Raw genomic sequence first — 14,793 nt, 5'->3', positions numbered from 1 at the left:
TTCCAAGTGTGGCCTAACCAAGGTTCTATACAGCTGCAGCATGACTTCCCAGCTTTTATACTCAATACCCCTGCTAATGAAGACAAGCATGTCATATGTCTTCCTGACTACCTTATCCACCTGCGTTGCCACTTTCAGTGACCTGTGGACCTGTACACCCAGATCCCTCTGCCCGTCAATGCACTTAAGTGTTCTGCCATTTACTGTATAATTCCTGCCTGTATTAGACCTTCCAAAATGCATTACTTCGCAATTGTCCGGATTAAAATCCATCTGCCATTTCTCCGCCCAAGTCTCCAACCAATCTATATCCCGTTGTATCCTTTGACAATCCTCTTCACTATCTGCAACTCCTCCAACCTTAGTGTCGTCTGCAAACTAACTAATTAGCCCAGTTACATTTTCCTCCAAATCATTTACGTATACTACAAACAGCAAAGGTCCCAGCACTGATCCCTGCGGAACACCACTAGTCACAGCTCTCCATTCAGAAAAGCACCCTTCCACTGCTACCCTCTGTCTTCTATGACCAAGCCAATTCTGTATCCATCTTGCCAGCTCTCCTCTGATCCCGTGCGACTTTACCTTCTGTACCAGTCTGCCATGAGGGACCTTGTCAAAGGCCTTACTGAAATCCATGTATGTAACATCCACTGCCCTTCCATCGTCGATCATCTTTGTCACTTCCTCGAAAAACTCGATCAAGTTAGTGAGACACGACCTCCCCTTCACAAAACCATGCTGCATCTCACTAATACACCCATTTACTTCTAAATGATAATAAATCCTGTCACGAAGAATCTTCTCCAATAATTTCCCTACCACTGACATAAGGCTCACCAGCCTGTAATTTCCTGGATTATTCCTGCTATCCTTCTTGAACAATGGAACAACATTGGCCATTCTCCAATCTTCTGGGACCTCACCTGTAGCCAGTGAGGATACAAAGATTTCTGTCAAGGCCCCAGCAATCTCCTCCCTTGCCTCCCTCAGTACTCTGGGGTAGATCCCATCTGGCCCTGGGGACTTATCCACCTTAATATTCTTCAAGATGCCTAACATCTCCAGTCAAGTAATGATTTTAAAGTTCTCATGCTTGCTTTCAAATCCCTCCATGGACTTGCCCCTCCTTGTCTCTGTGATCTCCTCCAGCCCCTCCAACATATCTGCATTCCACTAATTCTGGCGTTCTGTGCATTTCCAGTTATTATTGCTCCACCATAGGTGGCCATGCTTTCAGTTGCCTGGGCCCCAAGCTCGAATTCCATCCCCTGTAAGTAAGAAACTTGAAAGAATTAAGGGAGACTTGCATTCCTACAGCAACACTGACAACCTTGGGATGTCCCAAAAACGCTTTACAGCCAATGAAGTATTTTGAAACACGGCCAACACGGTATTATAGGAAATACAGTAGCCAATCTGGAAAGAGCACAATCCCATGAGCCTCCACCAAATAATCTGCTTTAGCATGTTGATTGGCAGATAAATGGTGGCCAAAACAATGAAGTTCTTAAGGGTGGAGCTTGAAGAATCAAAACTGATTCAAAGACTGGCCAAGAGTGGCACATGCTGGCCCTACATTTGCTGCAGAGGAGAGCACAGCTCACTCCACACTCCCTCCTTCTTTCTGTCCCATACTTTGTTTTTTTTTAATTTATTCTTCCACAAGATGTGGGCGTCACTGGCTAGACCAGCATTTATTGCTCATCCCTAATTGCCCTCGAGAAGGAGGTGATGAGCCGCTTTCTTGAACCGCTGCAGTCCATGTGGTGTGGGTACACCCACAGTGCTGTTAGGAAGGGAGTTCCAGGATTTTGAGCCAGCGACAGTGAAGGAACGGTGGTACGCAAGTCAGCATGGTGAGTGGTTTGGAGGGGAACTTCCAGGCGGTGATGTTCCCATACATCTGCTGCCCTTGTCCCTCTAGGTGGCAGAGGTCCCACATTTGGATGAAGCTGTCTAAGGAGCCTTGGTGACTTGCTGCAGTGAATCTTGTCTGGTGGTACACACTGCTGCCACTGTGTGTCAGTGTTGGAGGAAATGAATATTAAAGATGGTGCCAATCAAGCGGGCTGATTTGTCCTGTCACTGAAGGCACACAAGCAGGGGAACGAGCAATTAGGAAGGCTAATGTAATGTTAGCCTTTATCGCAAGAGGATTTGAGTGCAGGAGTAATGAAGTCTTGCTTCAATTGTATAGAACCTTGGTTAGACCGCACCTGGAGTACCATGTGCAGTTTTGGTTTTACCTTAGGAAGGATATTATTGTCATAGAGTGAACACAATGACAGTTCACCAGGCTTGTTCCCGGGATGACGGGACTGTCCTATGAGGAGAGATTGGGGAAACTGGGCCACTATTCTCTAGAGTTTCGAAGAATGAGACGTGATCTCATTGAAACCTACAAAATACTTGAAGGGATAGACAGGGTAGATACAGGCAAGATGTCTACCCTGGATGGAGAGCCTAGAACCAGGGGACAGAACTTCCAAATAAGGGGGAAGTCACTAGGACCGAAATGAGGAGAATTTTTTCTTTTTACTCAGAGGGTTGTGAATCTTTGGAATTCTCTACCCCAGAGGGCTGTGGAAGCTCAGTCATTGAGCATGTTTAAAGCAGAGATTGACAGATTTTCAAATACCAATCAAATAAAGGGATATGGGGATAGTGTGGGAAAAAGGCATTGAACTGGATGATCTCAGCCACGATTGCACTGAATGGCAGAGCAGGCTCGATGGGCTGAATAGCCTCATCCTATGTTCCTATGTAAAAAGAGAAAATGCTGGAAAAGCTCAGTAGGTGTAGCATCTATGGAGAGAGAAACAGAGTTAACATTTCGAGTCCGTATGACCCTTCTTCAGAGCTCTAAACGTGAACTCTGTTTCTCTCTCCAGAGGCTGTCAGACCTGCTGAGTTTTTCCAGCATTTTCTGTTTTTGTTTCCGATTTCCAGCATCCGCAGGTATTTTGCTTTTGTCTCTATGTGCCTATATCCTTTGTCCAGTGTTGTGGGAGCTGCACTCGTCCAGGCAAGTGGGGAGCATTCCATCACATTCCTGACTTGTGCCTTGTAGATGGTGGATAGGGAGTCAGGAGGTGGGTTACTCGTCGCAGGTTTCCCAGCCTCTGACCTGCTCCTGTCGCCACAGTATTTACATGGATGAAACAAAAATAAACATAAAAATACCTGGAAAGACTCAGCAGGTCTGGCAGCATCTGCGGCGAGGAACACAGTCAACGTTTCAAGTCCGTATGACTCTTCATATGAATGGTCATTCGGACTCGAAACGTTAACTGTGTTCCTCTCCGCAGATGCTGCCAGACCTGCTGAGTTTTTCCAGGTATTTTTATTTTTGTTTTGGATTTCCAGCATCCGCAGTTTTTTTGCTTTTATATTGATATGGCTATAGTCCAGTTTCAGTTTCTGATCAATAGTAACGCCCCCAGGATGTTGATAGTGGGGGAATGTGAAGGGATGCTGGTGAGATTCTCTCTTGTTGGGAGATGGTCATTGCCCCTCAGTTGTGTGGCGCGAATAGCCACTCACTGGCTCAATCTAGGTTGGCTATGCCCCTTTAAGGGGGGAGGGGAACGCGGCACTGAAATATAAATGCCACTTTAATGATGGACAGGCAGAGTAGCCAATGGCGTGCTTAGAAGGGTGAAAGGCCGGGGCCCATCCGTGGCGCTCACCCAATCGGAGAAGGGGACCGCGCACCCCCGCACTGGGCGTGGCTTGGCACGGCGGTTAACTTTTGAAAGGTGCTCGCGCTACCCCCGCCCCCGTCCAAAGTCTCGGGGGGCGGGTAATGGCCGTGAGGAGAGAGAGAGAGAGAGAGCGATTTTAAAACGACACTGAACCGACCGCACCGGACCTCAGGCAACTTTACCTGATCGAAGCGTGGCTTTCCCAGCGCAAACGGAGGGTAGTTCCCCCCTGCTGCTGCTGCCATTCCAACAGGTAACTCCGCGCTTTAAATCAGTAATCTTTAAATAGTTTCCCCGGCTCCTCCCAGTTTGAAGGCTGGCCCGGCCCCGTTTTCTCTCGGCTGGAGGATGGAGTGGGGAGGAGGGGGGCGGGGCCAACACGACACCGGAAGTTGTATGCCGTGTGAAGGGCGGAAGGACTACATTTCCCGTCGTGCTCGGAGCTGTGAGGGGGCGGGGCTAGGAGGCGGGTCTCAAATGGGGTTACCGCACCTGCGCATGAAAACACCGCCCCGAAAGAATAACCCGGTAATATAAGGAGCGGGTGGCCAGCTGTCCCCAGATTTATAGGCACTGTCCTGGGCCTGGACTTCTTTCGATTGATAAAAACACATTAGCTTCTTTGTTCAGGGGATGGGGGACGTTTATTGCACATCCCTAATTGCCCTTGAGAACCGAGTGGCGAACCATAGGAAAATTACAGCGCAGAAGGAGGCCATTCGGCCCATCTTGTCCATGCCAGCCCGAGGACACCCAGGTGCCCTTTCTAATCCCACCTTCCTGCACCCGGCCCATAGCCCTGCAGTTTACAGCACTTTAGGTGCAGATCCAGGTACTTTTTAACAGAGTTTAGAGTTTCTGCCTCTACCACCAACTTGGGCAGCAAATTCCAGACACCCACTACCCTCTGTGTAAAAAAGCTCTTCCTCATGTCCCCTGCCAGTTATCTTGGATCTATGCCCCCTGGTTCTAGAATTCTCCACCAAGGGAAACAATTTTATCCTGTCCACTCTTATCTATTCCCCTCATAATTTTGTACACCTCAATCAAGTCACCTCTCAGCCTTCTTTGTTCGAAGGAAAATAACCCCAACCTATCCAATCTCTCCTCGTAGCTATACTTTTCTAACCCTGGCAACATTCCTGTAAACCTCTTATGAGGCCCTTCAGAGCACATTTAAGAGTCAACCACATTGCTGCAGTCACATGTAGGCCAGACCAGGTAAGGGATGGCAGATTTCCCTCCCTAAAGAACATTAGAGAACCAGATGGGTTTTTACGACAATGAACAATGGTTTCATGGTCATCATTGGACTTTTTTATTTCAGATTTTTTTGCCATGGTGGGATTCGAACCCGGGCCACCAGAGTATTACCATGCGTATCTCAATTACTAAGATAAAAGCAAAATACTGCGGATGCTGGAAATTTGAAATAAAAACAAAAATTGCTGGAAAAACTCAGCAGGTCTGACAGCATCTGTGGAGAGGAATACAGAGTTAACGTTTCGAGTCTGTATGACTAGTCATATGGACTCGAAACGTTAACCCTGTCTTCCACTCCACAGATGCTGTCAGACCTGCTGAGTTTTTCCAGCAATTTTTGTTTTTTTATCTCAATTACTAGTTCGGTCTCAATATGACTACACCACCGTTTGCAAGCCCACAGCCAGCCGTTAGGGAGCAAAGGGAGCACTGACCAACATTCTCCTCTGAGAGTTGTGCGGCTTTGGCAAACGGGTGATTGGAGTTGAGGGGTCCAGGCTGGCAGCGGTGACAGTCTCATGCCTGAGTCCATGGGCAGGATCCAGTACAGGCCTGGGGGTGGAAGAGAAGGAGGAGGAGCATGAAACCCACCCACGGTCTTTTTATTATTCATTCATGGGATGTGGGCTTCACTGGCTGGGGCAGCATTTATTGCCCATCCCTAGTTGCCCTTGAGAAGGTGGTGCTGAGCTGTCTTCTTGAACCGCTGCAGTCCATGTGGTGTGGGTACAACTACAGTGCTGTTAGGGAGGGAGTTCCAGAATTTTAACTCAGCGACAGTGAAGGAAGGACGATATATTTCCAAGTCAGGATGGTGAGTGACTTGGAGGGGAGCTTCCAGGTGGTGGTGTTCCCATTTATCTGCTGCCCTTGTCCTTCTAGATTGTAGTGGTCGTGGCTTTGGAAGATGCTGTTGAAGGAGCCTTGGTGAATTCCTGAAGTGCATCTTGTAGATGGTACTCACTGCTGTCTGCTTGCTTGTCCCTACAACCACCCCACCCCCTCAACTTCTCTCCCCCACCCCCCCTGCCACCTTAAACCAGCTTATATTACACCCCTCTCCTAACTATACTCAGTTCTGCTGAAGGGTCATGAGGACTCGAAACGTCAACTCTTTTCTTCTCCGCTGATGCTGCCAGACCTGCTGAGTTTTTCCAGGTAATTCTGTTTTTGTTTTGGATTTCCAGCATCCGCAGTAGTTTTTTGTTTTTTTCTCACTGCTGCTACTGTGCATCGGTGATGGACGGAGTGAATGCTTGTGGATGTGGTGCCAATCAAGCGGGCTGCTTTGTCATGGACAGTGTCAAGCTTCTTGAGTGTTGTGGGAGCTGCACTCATCCAGGCAAGTGGGGAGTATTCCATCACACTCCTGACTTGTGCCTTGTAGATGGTGGACAGACTTTGGGGAGTCAGGAGGTGAGTTACTCATTGCACTATACCTAGCACCTGACCTGCTCTTGTAGCCACAGTATTTATATGGCTAGTCCAGTTCATTTTCTGGTCAATGGTAACCCCCCAGGATGTTGATAGTGGGGGATTCAGTGATGGTAATGCCATTGAACATCAAGGGGCAATGGTTGGATTCTCTCTTGTTGGAGATGGTCATTGCCTGACACTTGTGTGGTGCGAATGTAACTTTCCACTTGTCAGCCCAAGCCTGGATATTGTCCAGGTCTTGCTACATTTGGACATAGACTGCTGCAGTACCTGAAGAGTCGCGAATGGTGTTGAACATTGTGCAGCGGTGAGTTTTCCCCCTGATTCCCATTGACTCCAGTTTTGCTAGGGCTCCTTGATACCACACTCTGTCAATGCGGCCTCCATGTGAAGGGCAGTCATTCTCACCTCACCTCGGGAGTTCAGCTCTTTTGTCCATGTTGGAACCAAGGCTGTAATGAGGTCAGGAGCTGAGTGACCCTGGTGGAACCCAAACTGGGCATCAGTGAGCAGGTTATTGCTAAGCAAGTGCTGCTTGATCACACCGTTGATGACCCCTTCCATTAATTTACCGATGATCAAGAGTAGACTGATGGGGCGGTAATTGGCCGGGTTGGATTTGTCCTGCTTTTTGTGTACAGGACATACCTGGACAATTTTCCACATAGCTGGGTAGATGCCAGTGTTGTAGCTGTACTGGGACAGCTTGGCTAGGGGTGCAGCAAGTTCTGGAGCACAAGTCTTCAGTACTATTGCTAGAATATTGTCAGGGCCCATAGCCTTTGCAGTATCCAGTGCCTTCAGCCGTTTCTTGATATCACGTGGAGTGAATCGAATTGGCTGAAGACTGGTTTTTGTGATGCTGGGGACCTCCGGAGGAGGCCGCGATGGATCATCCACTCAGCTCTTCTAGCAGAAGATTGTAGCAAATGCTTCAGCCTTATCTTTTGCACTGATGTGCTGGGCTCCTCTATCATTGAGGATGGGAATATTTGTGGAGCCTCCTCCTCCAGTGAGTTGTTTAATTGTCCACCACCATTCACGACTGGATGTGGCAGGACTGCAGAGCTTAGATCTGATCCGTTGGTTGTGGGATTGCTTAGCTCTGTCTATCACTTGCTGCTTATGCTGTTTGGAATGCAAGTAGTCCTGTGTTATAGCTTCACCAGGTTGACACCTCATTTTTAGGTATGCCTGGTGCTGCTCCTGGCATGCCCTTCTGCACTCTTCATTGAACCAGGGTTGATCCCCTGGCTTGATGGTAATTGTAGAGTGGGAGATATGCCAAGCCATAAGGTTACAGATTATGTTCAAGTATAATTCTGCTGCTTAGAACAGCGCAGAGGGATTTCCTGTATGGGCTGCTGCTGCACACCCTTCGCTTCCTTGCTCTCGCCCACCGCCTGGAAACTCCCTGGCATGCCTTGTGGCCATCTGGCGGTGGAGGTCTCCAATGGGGGCCCCTCTACGGGGTGTCCTCCCACTTTCCATCAGCGACCTGGGGTGGAGGGTGTTGCCTGCTGCAGTCTCATACAACCATAGGTTGTGTCGGTTCACGGACTCCCAAGATACTGCGCCTTTTGTGACCTTGTGGAGTCCATGGACCATGTCTAGATAGGGTGTTGTAGGCTACACTCCCTTTTCAGTTATTTAAAAAACCTTTTACTGTTGTTTTGTTTGTACTTCAGTCCCACGCTCCTGATCTATGGGCGCCTGGTGCAGAGGGGGTCCCGGGAGGGAGGAGGACCTCCTCGTGAACCTGCTCCTGGGCCTGGCCAAGTTGGCCATTAACAGGTCCAGGAGTGGGCGATCGAGGGCGACAGATTTCCTTCCCTCAAGGGCATTAGTGAACCAGATGGGTTTTTACGACAATCGACAATGGTTTCATGGTCATCATTAGACTTTAAATTCCAGATTTTCTATTGAATTCAAATCCCACCATCTGCCGTGGCGGGATTCAAACCCGGGTTCCCAGAGCATTACCCTGGGTCTCTGGATCACTAGTCCAGCGACAACACCACTAGGCCATTACCTCCATCTTGGGTTCCCCTCGCCAACGCTGCTGCTCCTCTGTCAACATAGTTCAAACCTGCACTGCTGACTTTCCCCACACACTCTCCTCCCTCACACTGCCCTTCAGGAAGCAGAGGCAGAGGCAGGCAAGAAGACAAAAAGGTCATTAGAGTCCATCAACTCCAGGCTCTAGCTGGTTATGAAAAGTGGCAAATATGTGCTGGGCTACAAACAGACTTTGAAAATGATTCGTCAAGGCAAAGCCAAGCTGGTTATTCTTGCCAACTACTGTCCAGCCTTGAGGAAATCAGAGATTGTGCACTATGCTATGTTAGCCAAGACTGCTGTGCATCTCTACAATGGCAACAACATTGAACTAGGTACAAACAAAAAACTACTGCGGATGCTGGAAATCCAAAACAAAAACAGAATTACCTGGAAAAACTCAGCAGGTCTGGCAGCATCGGTGGAGAAGAGAAGAGTTGACGTTTCGAGTCCTCATGACCCTTCAACAGAACTGAAGGGTCATTGGACTCGAAACGTCAACTCTTCTCTTCTCCACCGATGCTGCCAGACCTGCTGAGTTTTTCCAGGTAATTCTGTTTTTGTTTTTGGACTAGGTACAGCTTGTGGTAAATATTACAGAGTGTACGCACTGGCTATCATTGATCCCGGTGATTCTGACATCATCAGGAGCATGCCAGAGCAAATCAGTGAGAAATGAACGGCTGTGACTCTGAAATATTTTACAAATAAAATTATTCTGTTGGGAAAAAAAATCACCTCCCCTGCCAGCCCCACTACTCCCTATAGCCCTGTCAACACCTCCACCCTACCACCCAGCTCCTCTGTCCCCATCAGCATCCCCGCTCAGATGACTAAAAAGCCTGGTCATGCTTTAAAGGGATCTTTAAAGAAGGAAAGAGAGGTGGACAGTGTGGGTGTGGGGACAAGACTGTTGATGGTATGGCAATCAATGAAGGATCTAAAATTGGGAATGGCAAGAGAACTGAATTGGGGGAGTGCAGAGATTTTGGAAGGTTGTTGCGCTGAGGATTATAGATTTCAGTAAGGGTAAGGCCATGGGGTGATTTGAAAACAAGGATGAGAATGTGAAAATCAAGACATTGAATGACGGGGGTGGGGTGGGGGAAAGGCAGGCAATATAGAACAGCAAGCTCAGAGAAGATGGATGAGCAGGATTTGGTTGAGTTAGTACACGAAAAGCAAAACAGAAAAGAAACAGCAGAGCAAGGCGGTATTACCTTTTGAGCATTTCACTATGATTAGAGCTGATGAAGGTTGAATGATATGCAACATGTAAAGTCATGGATTCTGACTGACAAGTTGTGTGTTTCCAGCAGTTTTTCATGACTAAATTTGAGACAAGAGAAAGTAATGATGTATAATAACTTTTCTAGTAATTGCAGCGATGAAAAGTTCCATCCTTTTGGCAGAATTCCAACTTTTTAATTGTGGAATCTGGCCTTTGAAATGTTTCTCCAGCCTCCAGCAACGCCGTCTCTGTGGTCTTTAGTTTTGCTCTGCATTTACAGGTGTCACACATTTAAAGCGTGTTCTAATCACATTTTTGTTTCGTTTTGGCATGGTTACTGAGTGTGCTCAGTCCTTTCTAAAAACAAACTACTACTTCACTTGTTGACCCTCCAGCTCACCACCTCCATTGCTGACCCTCCTACTCGTCCGCGTCCTTCTGCTGACCCTCCAGCTTGACCACCCCCATCTGCCAACCCTCCCGCTCACAGGATAAAAGGGTTCCAGAGGATCGGGGAGGGAACCAGCAAGTGGGAGGGTTAGACGAGGCGGGAAGATGGTAAACTGGATGCTGGAAGCAGTGAGCAGGAGGTAAATAGGAACAATTAGAGGATTTTTGCACCAGTTATATTCAAGGCAGCCAATAGGTTTGTATTGTAAACATTACAGATGAGGAACTAACCCACCTTTTTTTTTACATGTTTTTGTATTGTGACAAAATGCAAATACTTACCTTGACTTTTCAAATTAGCTTGGGTCTCTTTCGCATGTGCTGGCCAGGAAACGGCCGCACATGCGCAGTTTGTGTTTTTGACGTTCTTCAGGCTGGGAACCAGCCCTGCACATCTGCACATAAGAAAGAGAAGCAAAGAAGTGAAATGGCATTAAACTGCAGATCAGGTGACCTGAACTGGAGTCCCAAGGAGCAGGATACGGGGCGGGGGATGGAGAGGTCCCGGGCAGGGATAAAGACAGGGATCAGAAAGAGGTCCAAAAGTAAAGTTAAAAGAAAGGAGCAGAGCAAGAAGCTCTGAGTTAAAGAGAGAGCTGCGAGGAGCAGAGTTGAAAGAAAGTGAGCTTGAGATAAGCCTTGAAGATCCAAGGAGGCAGCCAAAGGTTGGTGACTCCATATTGCTGCCCTTTTGGAGCAGTAGTGTTCTGCTTCACATGGCCAAAACTCTACAAGTGTGCTTGGAAGGTGAAGCTTGAGTGTAGACACTCACCCCACCCACACTGGGCAGCTGGAGCGTACTTGGCGATGCAGGGGAAAGGAACGTTGGAAGGCGAGATTGAAAACCTGGAGGCGGATCCTTGTCAAAGTCATCCGAGTAGAGCAATGTTTGGAGAGTTCCAAAGTGAGTTCTTCAAATGTGGAGATTGGAAATTCTCATGAGAAAGACAAAGTTTCAGTGAGACTGGTTGGCTCAAAATGTGATGAACGTCTGGGTGGATGGTCGAGAATTCCAATGAATCTGCTTTGGTCGCATCTGTCGTTTACTTTGAAGTGTGTTGTGTCTGACCACAGTCTGCCTGTTCATTCACATGTACCTCATACTTACCCTGAATATTAAAGTCTAAGATAGATATTGTAAATTGTTTTATCTTTCTGAATTTGTATGTGTCTGTAAAGATATTGCTGGGATCAAAGAATAGTGTGATTTGAATCATTTTCTTGTGTTGGGTATTGAGATCTTTCCAACCTTTTTGTCTGGTGTAGTATAGTTATTTTTTTCTTGTTTAATAAATGCTTTATTCTTTGTGTTAAAAGTTCATCAGCAGACTCCTGTGAATTTGTTCAGTAACTTTCCTCCACGGTTTCTAAAAAAAACACAAAGTTAGGATCTATCAAGCCAGGTTTCACTCTGGGACCTGACTTGTCAAGTATTAACATCAGCTGGGATCATAACATTATGTGAATGTGATTTTCATTTAGCACGCCTTTTTTGGGAACACTTTAGGGGTGAACCAACAAGAGGGAAAAACATAACTTGACCTCATCCTCACCAACCTGCCTGCCGCAGATGCATCTGCCCATGATAGCATCGGTAGGAGTGACCACCGCACAGTCCTTGTGGAGATGAAGTCCCGCCTTCACATTGAAGATGCCTTCCATCCTGATAAATGGGATAGATTTCAAACAAAATTGGCACCTTGAGACTGGGCATCCATGAGGCGCTGTGGGTCAGCAGCAGCAGAATTGTACTCGAACGCAATCTGTGACATCATGGCCCGACATAGCCCCCACTCTACCCTTACCACCAAGCCAGGGGATCAGCCCTGGTTCAATGAAGAGGACAAGAGGGCATGCCAGGAGCAGCATCAGCCATACCTAAATATGAGGTATCAACCTGGTGAACCTACAACACATGACTATTTGCTCGCCAAACACCATGAGCAGCTTAGACAGAGATAATCAGTTGAACCAATGGATCAGATCTAAGCTCTGCAGCCCTTCCACATCCAGTCATGAATGGTGGTGGACAATTAAGCAACTCACTGGAGGAGGATGCTCCATAAGTATCCCCATCCTCAATGATGGAGGAGCCCAATACAGCAGTGCGAAAGATAAGGCTGAAGCATTTGCAACAATCTTCAGTCAGAAGTGCCGAGTGGATGATCCATGTCAGCCTCCTCCAGAGGTCACCAGCATCACAGATGCCAGTCTTCAGCCAATTTGGTTCACTGCATGTGATATCAAGAAATGGCTGAAGGCGCTGGATACTGCAAAGACTATGGGCCCTGACAATATTCTGGCAATAGTATGGAAGACTTGTGCTCCAGAACTTGCCTTGTCCCTAGCCAAGCTGTTCCAGTACAGCTACAACACTGGCATCTACCCAGCAATGTGGAAAATTGCCCAGGTATGTTCTGTTCCCAAAAAGCAGAACAAATCCAACCCCGGCCAATTACCGCCCCATCAGTCTGCTCTCGATCATCAGAAAAGTGACAGAGGGGCCATCGACAGTGCTATCAAGTGCAACTTGCTTAGCAATAGCCTGCTGACTGACGCTCAGTTTGGGTCCCATCAGGGTCACTCAGCTTCTGACTTTTTATATATTCGTACATGGGATGTGGGCATCACTGGCTAGGCCAGCATTTATTGCCCATCCCTAATTGCCTTTGTTAAGAGTCAACCACATTGCTGTGGGTCTGGAGTCACGTGTAGGGCAGACCAGGTAAGGACAACAGATTTCCTTCCCTAAAGTGAAGTGAACAATGGTGTCATGGTCATCATCAGACTTCTAATTCCATATTTTTATTGGATTCAAATTTCACCATCTGCCATGGCAGGATTCGAACCCAGGTCCCCCAGAGCATTACCCTGGGTCTCTAGATTATTAGTCCAGCAACAATACCACTATGTTATCACCTCATTACAGCCTTGGTTCAAACATGGACAAAAGAGCTGAACTGCCGAGTTGAGGTGAGAGTGACTGCCATTGACATCAAGGCAGCATTTGACTGAGTGTAGCATCAAGGGGCCTGCGCAAATCTGGAGTCGACGAGAATCGAGAGGAAAACTCCCTGGTTGCAGTCAAATCGAGCACAAAAAGAACATGGTTGTTGCAGGTCAATCGTCTCAGTTCCGGGACATCGCTGCAGGAGTTCCTCAGGGTAATATCCTCGGCCCAACCATCTTCAGCTGCTTCATCAATGACCTTCCTTCCATCATAAGTCAGAAGTGGGGATGTTCGCTGATGATTGCACAATGTTCAGCAGCCTTCGTGAGTGCTCAGATACTGAAGCAGTCCGTATCCTGGACAATATCAAGGCTTGAGCTGACAAGTGGCAAATAACATTCACGCCACACAAGTGCCAGGCAATGACCATCTCCAACAACAGAGAATCTAACCATCGCCCCCTGATGTTCAATGACATTACCATCACTGAATCCCCCACTACCAACATCCTGGGCATCACCATTGACCAGAAACTGAACTGGACTTTTTATGTTTTATTCATTTATGGGATATGGGCATTGCTGGCTGGGCCATCATTTATTGCCCATCCCTAATTGCCCTTGAGAAGGTGGTGATGAACTGCCTTCTTGAACCACTGCAGTCCATGAGGTGTAGGTACACCCATAGTGCTGTTAGGAATGGAGTTCTAGGATTTTGACCCAGCAACAGTGAAGGAACAATGATATATTTCCAAGTCAGGATGGTGAGTGACTTGGAGGGGAAGTTCCAGGTGGTGCTGTTCCCATTTATCTGCAGCCCTTGTCCTTCTAGATGGTAGTGGTTGTGAGTTTGGAAGGTGCTGTCGAAGGAGCCCTGGTGCGTTGACATTACCATCACTGAATCCCCCACGATCAACATCCTGGAGGTTACCATTTACCAGAAACTGAACTGGACTAGCCATATAAACACTGTGGCTACAAGAGCAGGTCAGAGGCTAGGAAACCTGTGACAAGTAATTCACCTCCTGACTCCCAAAGCCTGTTCACCATCTACAAGGTATGAGGTAGGAATGTGATCATTATAATCAGGGAGGTTTATTATAATTAGAAAATTATCACGTCAAATGTGATCCACTTGCCTGGATGAGTGCAACTCTAACAACACTCAAGAGGCTCGACACCGTCCAGGACAAAGCAGCCTGCTTAATGGCACACATCCACAAACTTTCACTCCCTCCACCACCGACAAACAGTGGCAGCAGTGTGTACTATCTACAAGATGCACTGCAGAAACTCACCAAGGCTCCTGAGGCAGCACCTTCCAAACTCACTACCCTGACTTGGAAATATATTGTCATTCCTTCACTGTTGCTGAGACAAAATCCTGGAATTCCCTAACAGCACTGAGTGTACCTACACCACATGGACTGCAGCGGTTCAAGAAGGCAGCTCACCACCACCTTCTCGAGGGCAACTAGGGATGGGCAATAAATGCTGGCCCAACCAATGAAGCCCACACCCCATGAATGAATTTTTAAAAAACTTTATTTTTTGAAAGGAACAAAAATAATGTTACCCATTATGAACTAAGCTGTACAGATCTGGAAATCTGGATTCAATGTTGAGTGAGTTAATCTCAGAGGAAACAGTAATCGTAGCAATTCAACTTGACACAGTGCCCTGGAATAAGGAATTGAG

The 14,793-nt window shown here is 47.4% G+C and overlaps 1 protein-coding gene and 1 pseudogene across 6 annotated transcripts in view; one reads left to right on the top strand and one right to left on the bottom strand.

The window, feature by feature from the left end:
• Positions 1 to 4,056, bottom strand: part of sfxn5b (sideroflexin 5b) — a 276,386-nt gene extending 272,330 nt beyond the window's left edge. For 4 of the 5 annotated variants that reach the window (XR_013578416.1, XM_078554987.1, XM_078555013.1 and 1 more), the window contains exon 1: positions 3,890 to 4,056. Coding sequence is in view for 3 of the 5 variants with exons in the window: in XM_078554987.1 (XP_078411113.1) it covers positions 3,890 to 3,952 (63 nt within the window). In the remaining 2 variants the exon portion in view is untranslated. The remainder of the gene's footprint in view (positions 1 to 3,889) is intronic. The other variant, XR_013578417.1, reaches the window with a different exon arrangement.
• Positions 4,057 to 4,184: 128 nt separating this feature from the next.
• Positions 4,185 to 9,187, top strand: LOC144688788 (large ribosomal subunit protein eL30 pseudogene; annotated as a pseudogene). Its single transcript, XR_013578482.1, has 3 exons — positions 4,185 to 4,235; positions 8,548 to 8,800; positions 9,041 to 9,187. The product of XR_013578482.1 is annotated as a large ribosomal subunit protein eL30 pseudogene (transcript).
• The last annotated feature ends 5,606 nt before the right edge of the window (positions 9,188 to 14,793 follow it).

This window comes from Cetorhinus maximus, chromosome 1 (genome assembly GCF_964194155.1).
Source record: "Cetorhinus maximus chromosome 1, sCetMax3.hap1.1, whole genome shotgun sequence".
In the NCBI taxonomy this organism is placed as follows: domain Eukaryota; kingdom Metazoa; phylum Chordata; class Chondrichthyes; order Lamniformes; family Cetorhinidae; genus Cetorhinus; species Cetorhinus maximus.
This window is presented reverse-complemented; position numbering and strand designations above follow the sequence as displayed.